Here is an 18,480-nt window from a genome sequence, read left to right as displayed (position 1 = left end):
CTTTCTGGGCTGAGACCCCTCATGAAGCAGAACGGTTGATTCCAACTTGTTCTGGCAAAGAGCCTGCCCAAGGTCAGAGGAAAGTGTAGATAGTGGCCAGAGGGGCTGGCCAGGAAGCGCCACTCACGATCAGACATGGACTTAAAGGTCAGCAAGTGGCTCATGTTTGTTGTGGCTTAGTGATGCCCACTCACCATCCTTTTGCCAAAGTCCTGGCAGGGGCTCGTCAGAGTGCTTCCTTTCAGGGGGATCATTCCTTTGGGGCTGCTGTCGCTTTTCTTCTTGTAGAACTCAATGCCGTCTTCTAACAGCACAACCCACATGGGCTTCCAGGTGTTAAGCATGCTTCCCTGAAATGGCAACAAAACGAGCCAAGGAGCTGAAAATGACAGGACACTTGCAAACTGAGATATCTGCTTAACAGGGGACACTTTACATTTTACTAGGGTTGAATTTAAAAGCATTTTGTGACAACCACTGTTGGTCCAATATAAGTCGTCCTACTTGGGGAAGAGCTTCCAAGCTACACAGACCAAGTCCAACGTCAAGGTCACCTCGTGTATTCCTCACTGTTGTTCTCACACATTCAAACACTTTGCTATAAGATGCCCTCTGTGATGAGCTACCCTGTCCTAAGAGTGATCATCTTTCCTTGATCATGGCGTTAGTATTATCAGGGCCTTTCAATCGATCATGATTTTGAGGTTCATGTTCATTAAAATAATGCAAAAAAGACCATTTGTCAAATTTCCAAATGCTACTATCCAGTTCTTATTGCCTACTTTGTTCCTACCCACCCACTGCTGTGCGTAAGAAGCATCAGCAAGCATTTCTTCCGCACTGAATTCTTTTAAGTACTTGTAAATATACATAAATTTGAGAGGACCACTTTACAAAACCTGAGCTTGTTACGTCAAGGGATTGCCCACAAATATTCACGTTTAGCCCAAATAGGCCTTCTACATTGCCAATGCTTTTGCTTCTATTTTGAGGGAGAGAGGCTTTCTGACTCCTAAGGCTCACCCATCATGAACAACACCCTAATCCTAAAACTGTTACAAGCTGCCTCCTTATCACAGCAGGCAGCCGTCACTCATGTCATAAGACACCAAAACGGAATTCTCCTGTCAGCCTAGGAAACCACAAGGCTGATTGATAGGCCAGCGTTCAGGCTGCTGGCACCTCTCCCGGCTTTGTCCTGCCCTCCTCTTTACTCATCTGAGGAGAAAGGAAAACTGCCTCCAAAAGGTGCGACCTCCCATCAAGACTGATGTATAAAAGAGGGGAAATGATTGTACACAAGGAGGAAAAGCCTCACATCCTAACAAGTCATCATGACCATTGCCACATGGGCCATAAGCCCTTAACTAACCTCTTTTCAGAATTAATTGGGGATTTCTCGCTCATTAGAGATTCTGTGTAGTCACTTGATCCTAGTACATATGTTAAAAGGGCAGAGTTCTGACTCTGCCCCAACCCATCTGGGGTGCTTTGATTCAGATGCCTCCCATAAACCTAGGTGTCCTGTCTGAATGCTAGGTTCCCCGATGGTGGCAATTTGGGAAATGAAGCCTCCTGGAGGCAGTGTATTGTTGGGGGCGGGCTTGTGGGTGTTATAGCCAGCTTCCCCTTGCCAGTGTTTGCTGGCACCCTCCTGCTGCTATTGTCCATTTGATGTTGGCGAGGAAGAAGTGATGTCCACCCTCTGCTCATGCCATTATTTTCCCCTGCCCACATGGAGCTTCCCCTCCAGTCTGTAAGGCAAAATAACCCTCTTTTTCCCAGAAGCTTCTCCTGGTCGGGTGATTGCTATCAGCAATGCAAACCTGACGGCAACAGTAAAGTTCGTACCAGAGGAGTAGGATTACTGCTAGACACCTGACTGTGTGTCTTTGACCTTTTGGAGCTGATTTTTCTGAGCTTATTTTTGAGAGGAATGTGGAAGGATTTGAAACCTTGCCCTAAGAGATGCCTTGCAGGGCTGCAAGTTACAGCTTGAAGGACTGTTCTGGTCAGAGTTGAAAGACCTGAACGCAGTAATAACTAAGGACTGTGAGGTTTGGCTTGTGAGAATGAGAAAGCCTTGTCTGGATGGGGCTAGAAGCAGTTTGTGTGAGAGGGATGCTGTTATGCCTGTGTCCTGAGACGTTGTGCAGGGTTGCACTGCATAGACATGGATTAGTGTCAGCAGAGGGATATGGCACAGAAAGAAATCTTTGGGCCAAAACTTCTGCCCATTCATCTGGAATTGTTTGGGAGAGTATAACCTTTGAGATTGGGCCAGCTGACCAGCATTAGGACAATTGGAGGGGTCTGAATACTGAAGGAGTGTCCTGTTCTTCAGAGTCTGCTTTATTCCCTCCTGGATTAACAAACTGGTAGCCCATCTAGTATTATGGAGTATAACAAATGTAGGAAAGAGGGTCATTGAATTTGCAACACTTTTTTTTTAATTTTGGAAATGGCCATTGGCAACATGATGCAGGCTTGTTGGACTGCCTTTGTCGAGACCTGGTGGACCCATGAGGATGAACCGTGTGTTGCCATGGAGACCCAGTGGAGATGCCAGGACTATGAGCTGGCTGCCAAGGACAGCTGCCAGCACCAGATGAAGTTTTCTGGGACTGTGAGTAGCCTAGCTGGAGGGGTGGAATTGGAACTCCAGAAGCTTATCATTGGTTAGAATTATCAGACTGGAGACTTATCACTGACTGGAGTTGTTGGATTTGGAGCTACAGAGTTTGATATTTGCCCTGTTTAAATTTTGTATTGATTGAGTCTTTCTTTGCTATGCCCAATGCTATCTTTTGCAGTGTGAATGTTTACTCTGTGCCATTATGGGTTTTTTTTTGTTTTTTGGTTTTTGGTTTTTTTTGTTTTGTATTATGGTTCAGTTAAAAGACCTTGACCTAGCTAGAGAGATGACTTATGGTTAATGTGCTTACCCATGAAGTCTAAGGACCCATGTTTGACTCCCCAGATCCCATATAAGCCAGATACATATAATGCATGTGCAAGGTCGTATATGTGCACAAGGTGGTACACATGTCTGGAGTTTTATTACAGTGACTGGAGACCCTGGTACACCAGTTCTCTCTCTCTCACTCTCATTAAAAAAAAAAAAAAAAAAAAAAAGCCAGTCAGTTGGGCTTGCCTCAAAAAAAAAAAAAAAAAAAAAGACCTTGGACTATTGGGATATTTGAACATCATTGGTATTAATAAAAGCTGTGGAGACTTTTTTTAAAAGTTTTAAAGTTGGACTAAATGCATTACATGCATTACCATCATGGATGGTTATCAGTTTATGGGGGCCAGGGGTGGAATGTGGTGGTTTGATTCAGGTGTCCCCCATAAACTTTAGGTGTTCTGAAGACTAGGTCCCCACCTGGTGGCAATTTGGGAATTGAAGCCTCCTGGAGTCAGTGTATTGTTGGGGGCGGGTTTGTAGGTGTTTTAGCCAACTTCCTCTTGCCAGTGTTGGGCACACTCTCCTGCTGATGTTGTCCATCTGATATAGGCCAGGAGGTGGTGTCCACCCGCTGCTCATGCCATCGTTTTCCCTGCCATCATGGAGCTTCTCCTCTAGTCGGTAAGCCAAAATAAGCCCTTTTCTCCCCCACAAGCTCTCTTGGTTGGATGTTTTCTGCCAGCAATGTGAACCTTATTGCAACACCATCAAACCAGAGGACAAGTCCCCAGAAAGACTGGCAGATCAACTTTAATTTTATTCTACCACTAAAAAATGAAATATCTAGTAAATACATTTCAGAAGCTGGTACAGGCTCTTTCATGTTCATGCAAAGAGGCTGATCCTGCAGTTAACTTTTTTTTTTTTTTTTTTTTTTTTGAGGTAGGGTCTCACTCTCGCCCAGGCTGATGTGGAATTCACTATGGAGTCTCAAGGTGGTCGTGAATTTACATCAATCCTACTACCTCTGCCTCTGAAATGTTGGGATTAAAGAAGTGCACCACCATGCCCTGCAGTTAACATTTTAACCAAAGAAATCCACCCATGTTTGGGCTTCCCATCTTCCTGAGAAATTATAAGGGCCCCACATTTGTATCTAAAATGGTTCAAGGGCCTCTGAGGCTCTTCATGGTACCTGGAAAACGCACATCCTCTATAGGCTGCAATCATTGGGTAAGGTGGAGGGAATCAATGACTTTATTTTAAAAAACACCTCACTGGGGCTGGAGAGAGATGGCTTAGCGGTTAAGCACTTGCCTGTGAAGCCTAAGGACCCCGGTTCGAGGCTCGATTCCCCAGGACCCACGTTAGCCAGATGCACAAAGGGCTGCACATGTCTGGAGTTCGTTTGCAGTGGCTGGAAGCCCTGGTGCACCCATTCTTTCTCTCTCTATCTGCCTCTTTCTCTCTCTGTCACTTTCAAATAAATAAATAAAAATAAACCAAAAAAATTAAAAATTAAAAACCCACCTCACTGGGCTGAAGAGATGGCTCAGTGGCTAAGGCACTTGCCTACAAAGCCTAATGACCCCAGTTTGGTTCCCCAGCACCCATGTAAAAGCCAGATGCACAAAGTGGCACAAACATCTGGAGTCCATTTATGGCAGCTGGAAGCCCTGGTGTGCGCATTCTCTCTTCTATATCTCCCTGCTTACAAATAAATAAAAATCAATTAAAATAAATTAAAATACACCTCATAAAGTTGATGACATGAATACAAACTAGCCGGATTAATCTCTCCATTGCTCTCTGGAGAATCCATTTAATACCCAGGGATGTCTCACTCACTGGCTTTAACCCAAGGCTGCCAGTAAACACAAACCTATAAAAAGATCTTAACCCTCTCTAACACCTCCTCTTTCTGTCTTCCAGCACACGCACGTGCACGCACACACACATTCTCTTGCGCTTCTTCCAAAATGCTTTAAACACTAATTCTGCCGTCAGGCTTCAACCCTTGACAGCAGTAGCTGTAGACAGCTCTCTCCCTCTGTTGCAGTCACGTTCGCCTTGCTGAGACATCACCTGACCAAGAGCAGCTTTTGGCGGGGAGGAAGGGGGTTTATTTTGGCTTACAGACTCAAGGAGAAGCTCCATGATGGCAGGGAAAATGACGGCATGAAGAGAGGTGGACATCACCCCCCAGGTCCACCAACATAAGGTAGTTGCTATTCAACAGGAGAGTGTGCCAAATCTGGCAAGAGGAAGCTGGCTATAACATTCATAAGCCCGCCCCCAACATACACTCCCTCCAGGAGGCGTTCATTCCCAAATCCCCATCAGCTGGGAACCTAGCATTCAGAACACCTGTTTATGGGGGACACCTGAGTCAAACCACCACACCCTCCCTCTCAGGGGAGACAAACTACATCTCTTCTCCCTTCATCTCATCACCTGTTTATTTGAACAGGACGTTATCTTCTGTGCCACCTTGGCCTATGTGGAGGCTTGATTCAGGAGTCTCCCATAAACTTAGGTGTTCTGAATGCTAGGCTTCCACTTGCCTGCAAAGCCAAAGGACCCAGGTTAAATTCCCTAGGACCCACATAATGCCAGATGCACAGGGTGGCACATGTGTCTGGAGTTCATTTGCAGTGGCTAGAGGCCCTGGCATGCCCATTCTCTCTTTCTCTCTCTCTCAAATGAATAAAAAAACAATAATTAAAAAAAAACCTCACCCTGAAACCAAGCCAGGTGAGGTGGCACACATCTTTAATCTCAGCAGTCAGGAAGCAGAGGTAGGAGGATCTGTGTGAGTTCCAGGTTAGCCTGGGTTTGAGTGAGACCCTACCTTGAATGAAACAAAAAACAACAATAATCCAAACCACAAATGGGCTGGAGGACTCAGCAGTTAAAGGTACGTGCAGTGAAAAGACTGGTGACCTATGGTCCATTCCCCAGGACTCACATAAAGCCAAATGCACAAAGTGGTATGTGTGGCTGGAGTTTGTTTGCAGAGGCAGGAGACCCTGGTACATCCGTTCTCTTGCTCTCTCTCTCTCTCTCTCTCTCTCTCTCTATATATATATATATATATATATATATATCTCAAATATATATATATCTGTCTCAAATACATACATACATATATATATATTTTTTAAAAAAAACTCATCCCCTTAATAATTATGTTGACTCTTATATCCATAGACTTCTCTCTAGTGAATCTGCTGACCTGATTTGTGAAGCCCACCAGCCAACATGTGACACAGACTCACATGGAAAACATCCTACTGATGGATGAATACAGATACCAGCCTCTGATCCAAAGACCTGACTAATCAGTCCTCGGATGTGTGAGTGTGTGGGGGTGGGGGGGGAGGGAGGGTCCTCTTGATTCAATGATGCTGCAGTTCAGCAGGAAGTAGCCAGAATAATTTTAGACACCTACTAATCGCTGGCTTGTCCCTTCATCCCTTTTCTAGAAAATCATCCTTGTGTTTCTTTGTATATAAACAGAAAGGAAATGTAATGTCACTCTGCCTATCCCCCACCAGAAACAGGCTTTCCCGATAGCTAGATTCTAAATGGTGTGGTGGCGCACGCCTTTAATCCCAGCACTTGGGAGGCAGAGGCAGGAGGATCACCATGAGTTCAAGGCCACCCTGAATCTACAGAGTGAACTCCAGGACAGCCTGAGGTAGAGTGAGACCCTGCCTCAAAACACTAAAAAAAAGAAGAAGAAGACATTATAATTTTATTTTATTTCATTTAAAAATAGTTTAGCCGGGCATGGTGGCACACGCCTTTAATCCCAGCACTCAGGAGGTAGAGGCTAGAGGATCGCTGTGAGTTCGAGGCCACCCTGAGACTACACAGTAGAGTCCAAGCCAGACTGGGCTAGACTGAGACTCTACCTCGAAAATCCAAAATAAATAAGATAACTTAAAGCTTTAATTATTTACTTGAGAGAGAGAGAATCGGCATGCCAAGGCCTCCAGCCACTGCAAATGAACTCCAGAAGCATGTGCCACCTTGTACATCTGGCTTATATGGTCCTGGGGAAATTGAATCTGTGTCCCTTTGGCTTTGCAGGCAAGTGCTTTAACCGCTAAGCCATCCTTCCAGCCCGTCATTATAATTTTAAACATTTATGCACCAAAGATGGGCTCACCCAATTTCATAAAACAAGCACCATTGGAGGTAATGACACAGATTAACCTTAGCACAGTAATGGTGTGTGCGTTTAAAAGTGTTCAACATCCTTAGCCACCAGGGAAATGCGAATTAAAGCTGCCTTGAGATTCCTTCTCACGCCACTCAGAATAGCTGAAGTCAAGAAAACGACAACCGTGCTGACAAGGTGCGGGGAAAGAACCCTCATTCCCTGGAGGCGGGACTGCAAGCTACGGGAAGCAGCCTGAGGTTCTTCAGAAGCCTGTGGTTGCAGGACACAGAAACCAAGCCAGAGCTGAGCTGGAAACTTCCTCCCTGTTTGTTCACTAGCTCTCATAGTACTGAAAGACCTATGCACCCTGCTGGGGGCGGGGAGTTATAAGCATTCTTAAAAAAAAAAAAAAAAAAAAAAAACTTTTTGGGCTGGAGAGATGGCTTAGCGGTTAAGCGCTTGCCTGTGAAGCCTAAGCACCCGGGTTCGGGGCTGGGTTCCCTAGGTCCCGCGTTAGCCAGATGTACAAGGGGGCGCACGCGTCTGGAGTTCGTTTGCAGAGGCTGGAGGCCCTGGTGTGCCCACTCTCTGTGTGTGTGTGTGTCCGTCGCTCTCAAATAAATAAATAAATAGAGAGAGACAGACAGAGAGAGAGGCAGATAGAGAGAGAAAGAGAGAAGGAGTGTGCCAGGGCCTCCAACCACTGCAAGTGAACTCCAGATGTGTGCACCCCCTTGTGCATCTGGCTTATGCGGGTCCTGGGGAACCGAGCCGGGTTCTTTGGCTTGGCAGGCCAGCGCCTTAACCGCTGAGCCATCTCTCCAGCCCGAGTTATGAGCATTCTTAACCAGCAGTGGGCAAGATGCGCCCACGAGTGCAACAGTGGCATGTCTGTTACTGGAGGTAATCAACATTTCTTAGATCGGATTTGAAGCCGGCTCCATGGAGGAGTTCCCGCTTTATAACTGAAAAGCTGGCGGAAAGCCTGGGGCTTAGGCGGTCCCAGGCCCTGGACGGAGGGGGCTGCTGTTGCTTGGCTGCGGGTGTAGGTTAGGGAAGTTTCCCTTTTCTGATGGTGGTAACCGCTGGGGAGACGCAAAACTCATCAAAGCTCTGAGAAGTCCCAGGTGAGCGGTCAGCCCTGGATGAGGTAACTCGGCCACACCTGGCAGCGCTCAGGAACAGTTGGCCAGGTGGGGTGAAGAGTGTGAGAGCCGTGCGGTGGAGAAGAATCCTCTAGCACAGCTCACGACTTCACATCAGCTGACACTGCCTGGACACGACCTCACAGTATTGGCAATGATGGTGAAGGAGGAAAAAGCCTTAAAATAAGAAAGAAGGGGCTCGTGCGTGCGGGGGTGGGGACAAAAGAGAGTCGTGGGAGGGGATTATGTAAATATTTTTAAATAAAGTTTTTTATTTTAATCTTTTTTTAAAAAGCTAAAAATAGAACTGGCATATGACCCAGCATTGCTAATCCTGGGCAGATAATCCTGGGCAGATTCTAAATGGCTGAGCACTGTGCTACAAGGATGCTTGCTGATCGATTTTTATTGCTGTGCTCTGTTCAATAGCAAGGGAATGGGATCAGCCCAGACATCCATCAACTGAGGAATGGAAAATGAAACTGTGGAACATACATACAATGGCATTTTATTCAGCCATAAGGAAAAACGAAATTATAAAATTTACTGTAAAATAGATGAAACTGGAAGAGATTAATTGAGCGGGGTGACACGTGTTTTCTCTCATATGCCGCTCCTAGCTTAGACATCTGTGTGTGTGCTTGTGTGTGAGTGTGGAGACATCAGGGAACTAGACTTTAAAGTGATGCAAAAGCCAAAGGGGGAGTAATGGGAGTTCCAGATTGAAATCAGAGTAGGGGTCGGGCAAATAGGGCAAAGGAGAAGGAGAAGCATTAACTAAAGTTAAGTACACATATTAATAAGGAATAAAGTTTAAAAAAAAAAAACACACCAGGCATGGTGGTGTATGTCTTTAATTCCAGCACTCTGGAGGCAGAGGTAGGAGGGTTGCTGTGAGTTCAAGGCCAGCCTGGGACTACAAAGTGAGTTCCAGGTTAGCTTGGGCTAGAGTGAAGAAAGAAAGAAAAGAAAAGAAAGAACATCTACTCTTTCAACATAGTACTCAAAGTCTTAGCTAGACCAACAGGACAAAAAAACAGATATAAAATGGATAGAAAATACTTGAGCCTACCAAAACTCTTAGATTTAATAAACATTTTCAGAAAAGTTACAGGATGCAGAAAGTATATAAGAGAAGTATCTGGGCTGGAGAGATGCGTCAGTGGTTAATGGGCTTGCCCGTGAAGCCTAAGAACCTGGGTTCAATTCCCCAGGACACACATAAGCCAGATGCACAAGGTGGTGCATGTGTCTGGAGTTTGTTTGCAGTGGCTAGAGGCCCTGGTGCGCCCTTTCTCCCTCTTCCACCCTCTCTCTACATCTCTCTCTTAAATAAATAACATTTAATTTTTTCTTTTTTAATTTTAGAGAGAGAATTGACACCAGGGCCCTTAGCTGCTGCAACAGAACTCCAGGTGCTTGCGCCGCCTAGTGGTCATGTGCGACCTTGCTCTTGCTTCACCTTTGTGTGTCTGGCTTATGTGGGATCTGGAGAGTCAAACACGGGTCATTAGGTTTCACGGGCAAGTGCCTTAAACACTAAGCCATCTCTCCAGCCCAATAAAATATTTTTAAGAAGAGAAGTATCGTAGCTAATAATGCTTACATGCATATAAATGTGGGTGAGTGTGGGTGCAGGCTACAATGTGAGGAGGGAGACCACAGTGGAGGAATGGAGGGTGCTGAGATGGAGTAAAGGCCCTGGGCATGCGCGACCTGGCAGCACGAAGGAGGCTTTGGGGTGGAAAAGCACAAGGAGATGGCAAAGGGTGAGAAGAGGAAAGGATAGCAAAGGGTGAGGAGAGGAAAGGATGGCAGAGAAAAACCAATTTCACTTGAAAAAGAAATGCCTTAACCTAATACTGTGTATATTAGTTAAAAATGCTAGTAAAATAAAATACAGTGACAAGGCTCTGAGGCAAGGAGGTCTGTCTGCTAGTTTGAATAAAAAAGTTTAAAAATGGCATAATGACACAGCTTTCTGCCTTCCTTTAGCCCTAATCTTTATTTAAAGGTCTTAGTCAGGAAGGAAGGAGGAAACATGAGTTGTGAAATACAGATGGTCATCTCTCATGGGAGAAAAGGAGAAACATGTCACAGTTACTGTCATTGGCTGACAACCCCAAGATGTCTGGCTGGATAAAATTCCTACACCAGCATTTTGCAATGTTCCATGTATGTGTTTTCCCCCTAAACCAAACATATCTCAAATAAAATTAGTTCCTGAAACATAGGAGAAGTGCTTGATTCTTACCCTGGTATCGTGAACTGTGTGGGCGAGGAAAGTGGGCAGAGGGAGGTTCCGTTCTGTGCCTCAGCACAGCGTCAGAGAAGCAGACACTGCCAAGGTTCCTACAGCCTCAATGGAAGATTCTCGTGGCTCTTACTTCGTAGTGAACTTGGAGCCTGCACATAGCTCTCGTAGCATGTGGGTGAGGGCTCACTATGTATTGATGTGTATGTATATGCTGATATTAATGACCATTTTCAGTTATGTGTTAGAGTCCTGAACATATATATGTAGAGAGAGAGTTGTTCATCTGTATGAGATAACTGACAAAAACTTAACAGATGAGGAAGTTAAGAACTTCAGTGCCTTATTGGGAATTTGTACTTTCAGATTTAGTTCTGCAATTAACAAGGGGACTATTTCTGAACTAAAGACTTCCTTTTAAAATGCCAAATTAGGGCTGGAGAGATGGCTTAGTCATTAAGGTGTTTGCCTGCAAAGCCAAAGGGCTCTGGTTCGATTCCCCAGGACCCACGTTAGTCAGATGTACAAGGTGGCTCATGCATCTGGAGTTCGTTTGCAGTGGTTGGAGTCCCTGGCACGCCCATTCTCTCTCTCATTCTCTCAAATAAAAATAAATAAAAACAAAAACATTAAAATTAAAAATGCCAAATTAGAGGGCCAAATGTATAGCTAAGTAGCAAAATACTTGTCTTCTATGTGCAAGGCTTTGGATTTGATACCTAACATTAATTAAAAAAATAAGAGCAAAATGCCTAGAAATTCTTAATACATCACAACAGGGAGCGTTTAATCTTAATGAAACACTGAAAAATGTAAAACTACAAAAGATGTATACTGAATTTAATATAAATTTAAAGGTAGATTTTCATAAGAATTATGGAAGATGTAGGTTGTGGAAATACCAAAATGGAATCTCAATATGTTTTCTTCTTGGCTTATTTTCTAGGTGGGCATTTACAGGCAATAATATGAGAGAACTATTCCAGCTAATTAAAAACTATTAATGTATGCTTCACAATCTTGAATCTATCATTCCCATTTTCTAGTGAAATGGCCTCTTGTATGGCAGATTTTATCCCTTTTTTGTAATTTAATGAATTTAAAATATAAGCATACAATCTTTATAATTGTATTTTTGCTGCCAGATGTTTTAAATTAGATTAAAATCAAAAAACATAACCTTGAGGAAATGGTTCCATTTACTTGCTTTTCTCAAGATGACCAAAGAAGAAATCAGAGAAGAAAATCAGTCACTATGGTTCATTTTCAGAGAGGGTGTTGATGCGTGCTGCCCTGAATCGACACACACACCTCTGTGAGTCAACAGGTACATTTTCCAAAGGGTGTTTCAAAGTACAGCTAGGTCAGGAGACTATGCTCAAAGCTCCTCTAGCCTCTAGCACAAGCGCAATTCCCACCACCACAGAGACACTGCAAACACTAACTCTGGTTAAATTTGCTCTAGGGAAATCTTAGGGTACAAAACAGAGCTTGGTGCCAGGAGTCAGAAACTCAGGGGCCACAGAGCCTGTTTCTGGTCCCAACTGGAGCACTAGCTTGGTCATGTCAGTCTCCTCTTAGGCAGATGAGGGAGTGAGGGCAGATAGTCAAATAAAATGTCGCTTCCAGGGCTGGAAAGATAGCTTAGCAGACGCCCACAAAGCCCCCGGTTCGATTCTCCAGGTCCCGTGTAAGCCAGACGCACATGGTGGCACATGCATCTGGAGTTCGTTTGCGGTGGCTGGAGGCCCTGGCATGCCCATTCTTACACACGAACTCTCTCTCTCCCTGTCTCTCTGTCTCTAATAAATAGAATAAATAACTAGATGTCGCTTCCAGTCTGCAATAAAAATGGGATCAGGGGACAGAGGAGATGGCTCAGCAGGTCAGATCACGGAGAGAACCTGACTTTGATCCCTACAATTCACGTAAAAATCGGGGAGCCCCTGCGCATGCCTGTAACTCCAGTGCTGGAGGGAGGGGTGCAGAAACTGGAGGGTCACTGAGCGTACTGGTCAGCCAGTCTAACAACAACAACAAAAAATGTGAGGTCTATCCTCAGTGAAAAACCGTGACTCAAAAAAACTAAGGCAGACAATGGAGTTCTACTCAGCGGTAAAGAAAAATGAAGTTATGAGATTTGCAGAAAAATGGATGGACCTGGAAAGGATTATACTAAGTGAGGTAACCCAGGCCCAGAAAGCCAAGCACCACATGTTCTCTCTCATATGTGGATCCTAGTTACAGATGATTGGGTTTCTGCGTGAGAAGGAAAATACTTGGTAGCAGAGGCCAGTAAGTTAAAAGGGAGATATAAAGGGAAGAGAAAGGAAGGGAGGAGGATACTTAATAGGTTGATATTGTATATATATAAGTACAAAGATTGTAATGGGGTGATAATATGATGGAGAATGGAATTTCAAAGGGGAAAGTGTGGGGGTGGGGAGGGAGGGAATTACCATGGGATTTTTTTTATAATCATGGAAAATGTTAATTAAAATTTTTAAAAAAAAACAAACTAAGGCAGAAAAGCAATAGAGGGCATAGGATGGTCTCCACACATAAGCCAGGCGTAGTGGCGCACACCTTTAATCCCAGCACTCAGGAGGCAGAGGTAGGGGGATTGCTGTGAGTTCGAGGCCGCCCTGAGACTACTCAGTGAATTCCAGGTCAGCCTGGGCTAGAGCAAGACCCTATCTTGAAAAATAAAATTAAAAAAAGATAAAAATAAAAATAGAAAAAAGTGACAAAAATCAATTTAAAAACCAATCAATTAATTGGATTGAATTGTTAAAGAAAGAAAGCAATTGTATCATCTGTTCAGCTAAAAAGCTAAACATGAATTTAGTCAGAGATAACTAAATCAGTCACTTCTGAACCACTGAGCCCACTTGGCATCATGGGAGTGTGTTTATGTACACAGGGTGTTTCCCACAGAATGTCAGCAAGCCTCATGTGTGAACTCCCCAGGCTGCATAGTTTCACACCTCAGAACATACACACCGCCCAGAGAAAGAGAATTAGCAGTACTGAGAGCATCCAGTTTTACGGGTGCCACACCCATGACACCGTGCACTGTGTTTGGTACACTTGGGTCTCCATGTCTCACTCTTTGAGACCATGGATCGATCACCTTGGTGGCCTGTTTATAAATACCTCACAGTGCCGGACACTTCCTACACAAGACCCTCATAAGATAAAATAAAAGAGATAAAGATAAAATAAAAGAAAGACTGATTGAAAGGGGGAAGGGATATGATGGAGAGTGGAGTTTCAAAGGGGAAAGGGGGGGGAAGAGAGGGCATTGCCATGGGATATTTTTCATAATCATAGAAGTTGTTAATGAAAAAAATATAAATTAACCAAATTTCAAGTGAAGAGATTCCAACCCCAGGTCTTTTCCAAAGGAATTCGAAGACATGGCCCAAGAAATAAGTTCTGATTACTGTATCAATCAATATACCAACTCATCTTTAATCACTTTTTTCCTCCTGCCTCCCAAGAAATACTCTGGGAGGGGATTTTAAAGAAATGAGCAATCTGTTCAAATGGCCTCTCTGAAGGGGAAGGTTTGAGGGTCTTTTTTTTTGAATTGTGAGGCCGCTCACCTGGGTCCCAACCTTCCTGGAGTTGGGGGTCCCGAGCCCGGAGCCTGGGAGTCCCAGACCCGCGGAGCAACGTGCGGAAGCCCGAGCTTGGGTCGCCGCTGCCCCCCGCGGAGCCCCGCAGCGCCCGCCAGGGACCGGGCAGAACGCCCCCGCCGCCCGCCCCCGGGCCACCTGGCCAGGGGCTCGCCGCTCACCTTCTTCACCAGGTAGCCCTCCCGGATCTTCTTCGGCTCCATGTCGCGCTGGACGGTCCACGCTGGGCGCAGCCTCCTCGCAGAGCCCAGGGAGCCGCGGGCGGCCGCTTTTCAGAGGGCTCTGTCACAATTTCCCATGATGACATCCTCTTCCTCTCACTCGGGTGGGGGGTCGGATAAGGAACTGCGAAGCTGAAGCTGAACAGCTCACACTTGCTAATGCTGAACGCATTTAAAACAAACCCATTCTCCCTCTCTCTCTGCCTCTTTCTCTCTCAAATAAATAAATAAATAAAATATATATAGTTATAAATTATAATTTATATATATATGAATTATATATGTAGTTATATATAAATTTTATATATATATATAGTTCCAGGGCTGGAGGGATGGCCTAGTGGTTAAGGCGCTTGCCTACAATGCCAAAGAACCCGGGTTTTATTCCCTAGTACCCACCTAAGCCGGATGCACAAGGTGGCACATGCATCTGGAGCTCATTTGGAGTACCTAGAGGCTCTGGTGTGCCCATTCTCTCTCTCTCTCTCTCTATCTATATATATAGATAGAGAGAGAGAGAGAGAGAGAGAGAGAGAGCTCTCTCCCAAATAAATAAATAAAACATCTTCAAAAAATTACAGTTCCAGGTCAGCCTGGGCTAGAGTGAGACCCTACCTCAAAAATACAATGATGATAATGATAATAATAAAGAAAGAAAGAAAAGAAACAGTTGAACTGAATATTTACCCAAGATAATTTTTTAAACTATTTATTATTTATTTATTTGCGAGAGAAATGCAGATAGACAGAAAGAGAGAATGGACACATCAGGATCTCCAGCCACTGCAAACTCCAGATGCATGCAACCTTGTGCATCTGGCTTATGTGGGTCCTGGGTAATCGAACCTGGGTCTTTTGGTTTTATAGGCAAGCGCCTTAACCTAAGCCATCTCTCCTGATTTTTATTACTATAAATAAAGCCCACCTCCTAAAGAGAAATAAAAAATGATGGCCAAGAAGATGAACAAGAACACTTTGTGCTTAGAAATTATTTTTGAGATTACGAAAACTCTTAATAAAAGTGCCAAGAACTTCAGGACTATCTGGTTAGCACAACAAAGATGCCTACTGTTAAGCTAGTGCCTACTTCAATGCCAAGCCCTACAGCAGATGTCTTTTAGTGTACCTCATTTAATTTGCTCCTCTCAAGAATCACATAGACTAAAATATATTAGTAACCCTTTCTTGAAAATAAGAACTCGTCATGTTCAGAGAAGAGGAACAGTTGTCCGAAGGTGATGTAGCAGGTAAGAGGTAAGACTAGGAAGGCTGGGGGAAAAGCTCACCACCGGGGCATGAGAAAAATATCCCTCAATGAACACTAATCCCACGGTAAACCTAGAAAAAAAAATAAGTTGATAATGAAACATGCTTGAGAAACTATTATAATCCCTGCGAGGGTTAATGCTTATTATCACCTTGGTTAGATCTAGACAAATCCCTGGGCATGTCCTTGAGGGATTTTCTAGAGTAGGCTGATCAGGTGCCACCCGTGGGTGGCATCACTTCATGGGCTGGGAGAACAGGAAAGAAAGAAGAAAGGGAGCTGGGCACCAACATTCCTTGCCCTCTGCTTCCTAAGTGGACTGAGTGCAGCCAGCTGTTTCTCACTCCTCCATGTTGGTCAGGACAGAGTGGAGTGACTGCAGGAGGGGACAGAGACATCAGGAAGTGGGTCATCCACAAGCCTCAAGACACCACCCAGCAGCCGGGCGTGGTGGCACACGCCTTTCATCCCAGCACTCCGGAGGCAGAGGTAAGAGGATCGCCATGAGTTCGAGGCCACCTGAGACTCCATAGTGAATTCCAGGTCAGCCTGGACCACAGTGAGACCCTGCCTCGAAAAAACAAACAAATAAACCAAAAAAAGAAGACATCTGAGGAACAGCAGAGTTAGGATGGAAGACATCACGTTGATACTCTCTGAAGCTTCCCAATTCTTTCTCTTTCACACTTCCAGCTGTTTGAACCAGCAGTCACCACTCCTGTATTTTTTCGTTTGATTTTATACTAACATATGTAAACATACGCTATTGGTTTCCCATCACACTGAAATTAATCCAAAACTACTAGGGAGTGTTGGGAGAGGGTGTTGAAAGAGTCAACATTTGAGGGTACCTGAGCAAAATAGAAATATGTTTGTTGATGTCTTGCTGTGTCTGTTTTTAGACAACTATTTCATTATGCTCACAGAGACAATGGAAGCCACCAAGTCTTAATTCATGGCTAAATTTATCTCCCCCCTTTTTTCACTTGAACCCCTACTTCTGCTTGAGACTATGTTCTCCCTTTGTCCTAGCACCCTCAGAAGGCTTTAAAGAAACTCACATAGGCATCTGGTTTATGTGGTTTTTTTTTTTTTATGCCCACAGCATAAAAAATGTCTCCTGAGGGCTGAAATATAAATATTAAGTGCTTCTCATGTGCAGGGGGCAGAAGGAAAATAATCTTCCCATCAAGGGACCCACCAAATGTGTGACTCATCTGAAAAACGATGGATTAGATGTTGCGGCTCCTGCCCCTTCCCTGGGCCCTGTCCATCTGCGAGCTCAGCAACACCTAGTGGCGGGTAAAGGAAACTGTCAGTATCGTGGCCATCAATCAGGGTCTGTTCTAGGCATCTGAGGAAATGTAATGTGTCAGATCCCATTCCCAGACTGATCTCTAGCACTTCTTCAATGTCTCCCTTTCTGTGTGTGTGTGTGTGTGTGTGTGTGTGTGTGTGTGTGTGTGTGTGTAGGCTTTCTTATTTAGATTTCTTCTGAGTCTCCCACATTTCATCAATAACCTTGGAAAGATTATAGTACATGTTACTGGTCTAAGGAAAACTTAAGACTTTTTAAAAACATATTTTTTGGCTGGGTGTGGTCGCGCATGCCTTTAATCACAGCACTTGGGAGGCAGAGGTACGAGGATCACTGTGAGTTTGAGGCCACCCTAAGACTACATTCCAGGTCAACCTGGACTAGAGTGAGACCCTACCTCAAAAAACTAATAAGATATATAGTATTTTATTTTTATTTAGTTAGTTGAGAGAAAGAGGCAGATGAGAAAGAGTGAGAGAGCAAGAGAATGGGTACACCAAGGCCTCCAGCCACTGCAAGGGAACTCCAGACACATGCATCACTTTGTGCATCTGGCTTATGTGGGTCCTGGGGAATAGAACCTGGGTCCTTTGGCTTTACAGGCAGACATCTTAACCACTAAGCCATCTCTCCAGCCATATTTGCTTGCTTTTTGCATATGTGATCATAGTTCTGACAATTACTAATTTTCCCATGTCTCCTTGAACCATTTAAGCCTGTATTATAAATGCATAAATATTTGCTATTAAATATTTATGAATCATGCCTTCTTTTTATATATTCTTTCTAGGGTTTAATCTTCCTGTTTCCTGGTGTGAATTTTTTCTGTTTTTTTAAATTTATTATTTATTTGACAGAGAAAGAGGGGGGGAGAGAGAGAGAGAGAGAATGGGCATGCCAGGGTCTCCAGTCACTGCAAACAAACTCCAGATGTGTGTGCCCCCTTGTGCATCCGGCTAATGTGGGTCCTGGGGAATCAAACCTGGGTCTTTTGGCTTTGCAGGCAGCCCTCATTGTGATAGTTTTGCTTTAAATTATGTTGTATTTTATTACATAAACTTGCTAAAAGTCCTGAAATGTTAAATACATAAGAATGTTTTTTATTTCCATTTGAGGAATTATCCAGCTGGATAGTCAGTGTGTTGAAATAGTTACTCCACTAGATGTTAGTGCCGATCAAACGTTAGGTGACCTGAGTCTTATTACTATAACAACTGCTTGCTGCTCCCTGAGTGCGTCTGGAATACCGACCCTGGCTTTGATCATTCTAGCTCTCACTGAGTGGGATGAGGAATGTTTGTCCTTTCTTCCCTTGCTCAACAATCTATTATCTCTTCTTAAAGTCTTTCTTTAAAAAAAAATTCTATTTATTTACTAGCCAGACATGGTGGTGCATGCCTTTAATCCCAGCACTTGGGAGGCAGAAGTAGGAGGACTGCCATGAGTTGGAGGCCACCCTGACACTACATAATGAATTCCAGGTCAACCTGAGCTAGAATGAGACCCTCCCTACCTCAAAAATAAAATAAAATAAAATAAAAATATTTTATTGATTTGT

General features: G+C 44.2%; 1 protein-coding gene across 1 annotated transcript in view; it reads right to left on the bottom strand.

Annotated features, from left to right (window-relative positions):
* The window catches only part of Plek (pleckstrin), a 32,145-nt gene extending 17,732 nt beyond the window's left edge, over window positions 1-14,413 (bottom strand). The window contains exons 1-2 of the mRNA XM_004660066.2: window positions 14,278-14,413; window positions 195-350 (exon numbers count right to left, since the gene is read on the bottom strand). Of these exons, the coding sequence (XP_004660123.1) occupies window positions 195-350; window positions 14,278-14,319 (198 nt within the window). The 5' untranslated portion in view covers window positions 14,320-14,413. The remainder of the gene's footprint in view (window positions 1-194; window positions 351-14,277) is intronic.
* Window positions 14,414-18,480: the final 4,067 nt, after the last annotated feature.

Source organism: Jaculus jaculus, chromosome 18 (assembly GCF_020740685.1).
Source record: "Jaculus jaculus isolate mJacJac1 chromosome 18, mJacJac1.mat.Y.cur, whole genome shotgun sequence".
Lineage (NCBI taxonomy): Eukaryota > Metazoa > Chordata > Mammalia > Rodentia > Dipodidae > Jaculus > Jaculus jaculus.
Note: the sequence above shows the minus strand (reverse complement) of the source record. Positions and strands in the feature narration are given on the sequence as shown.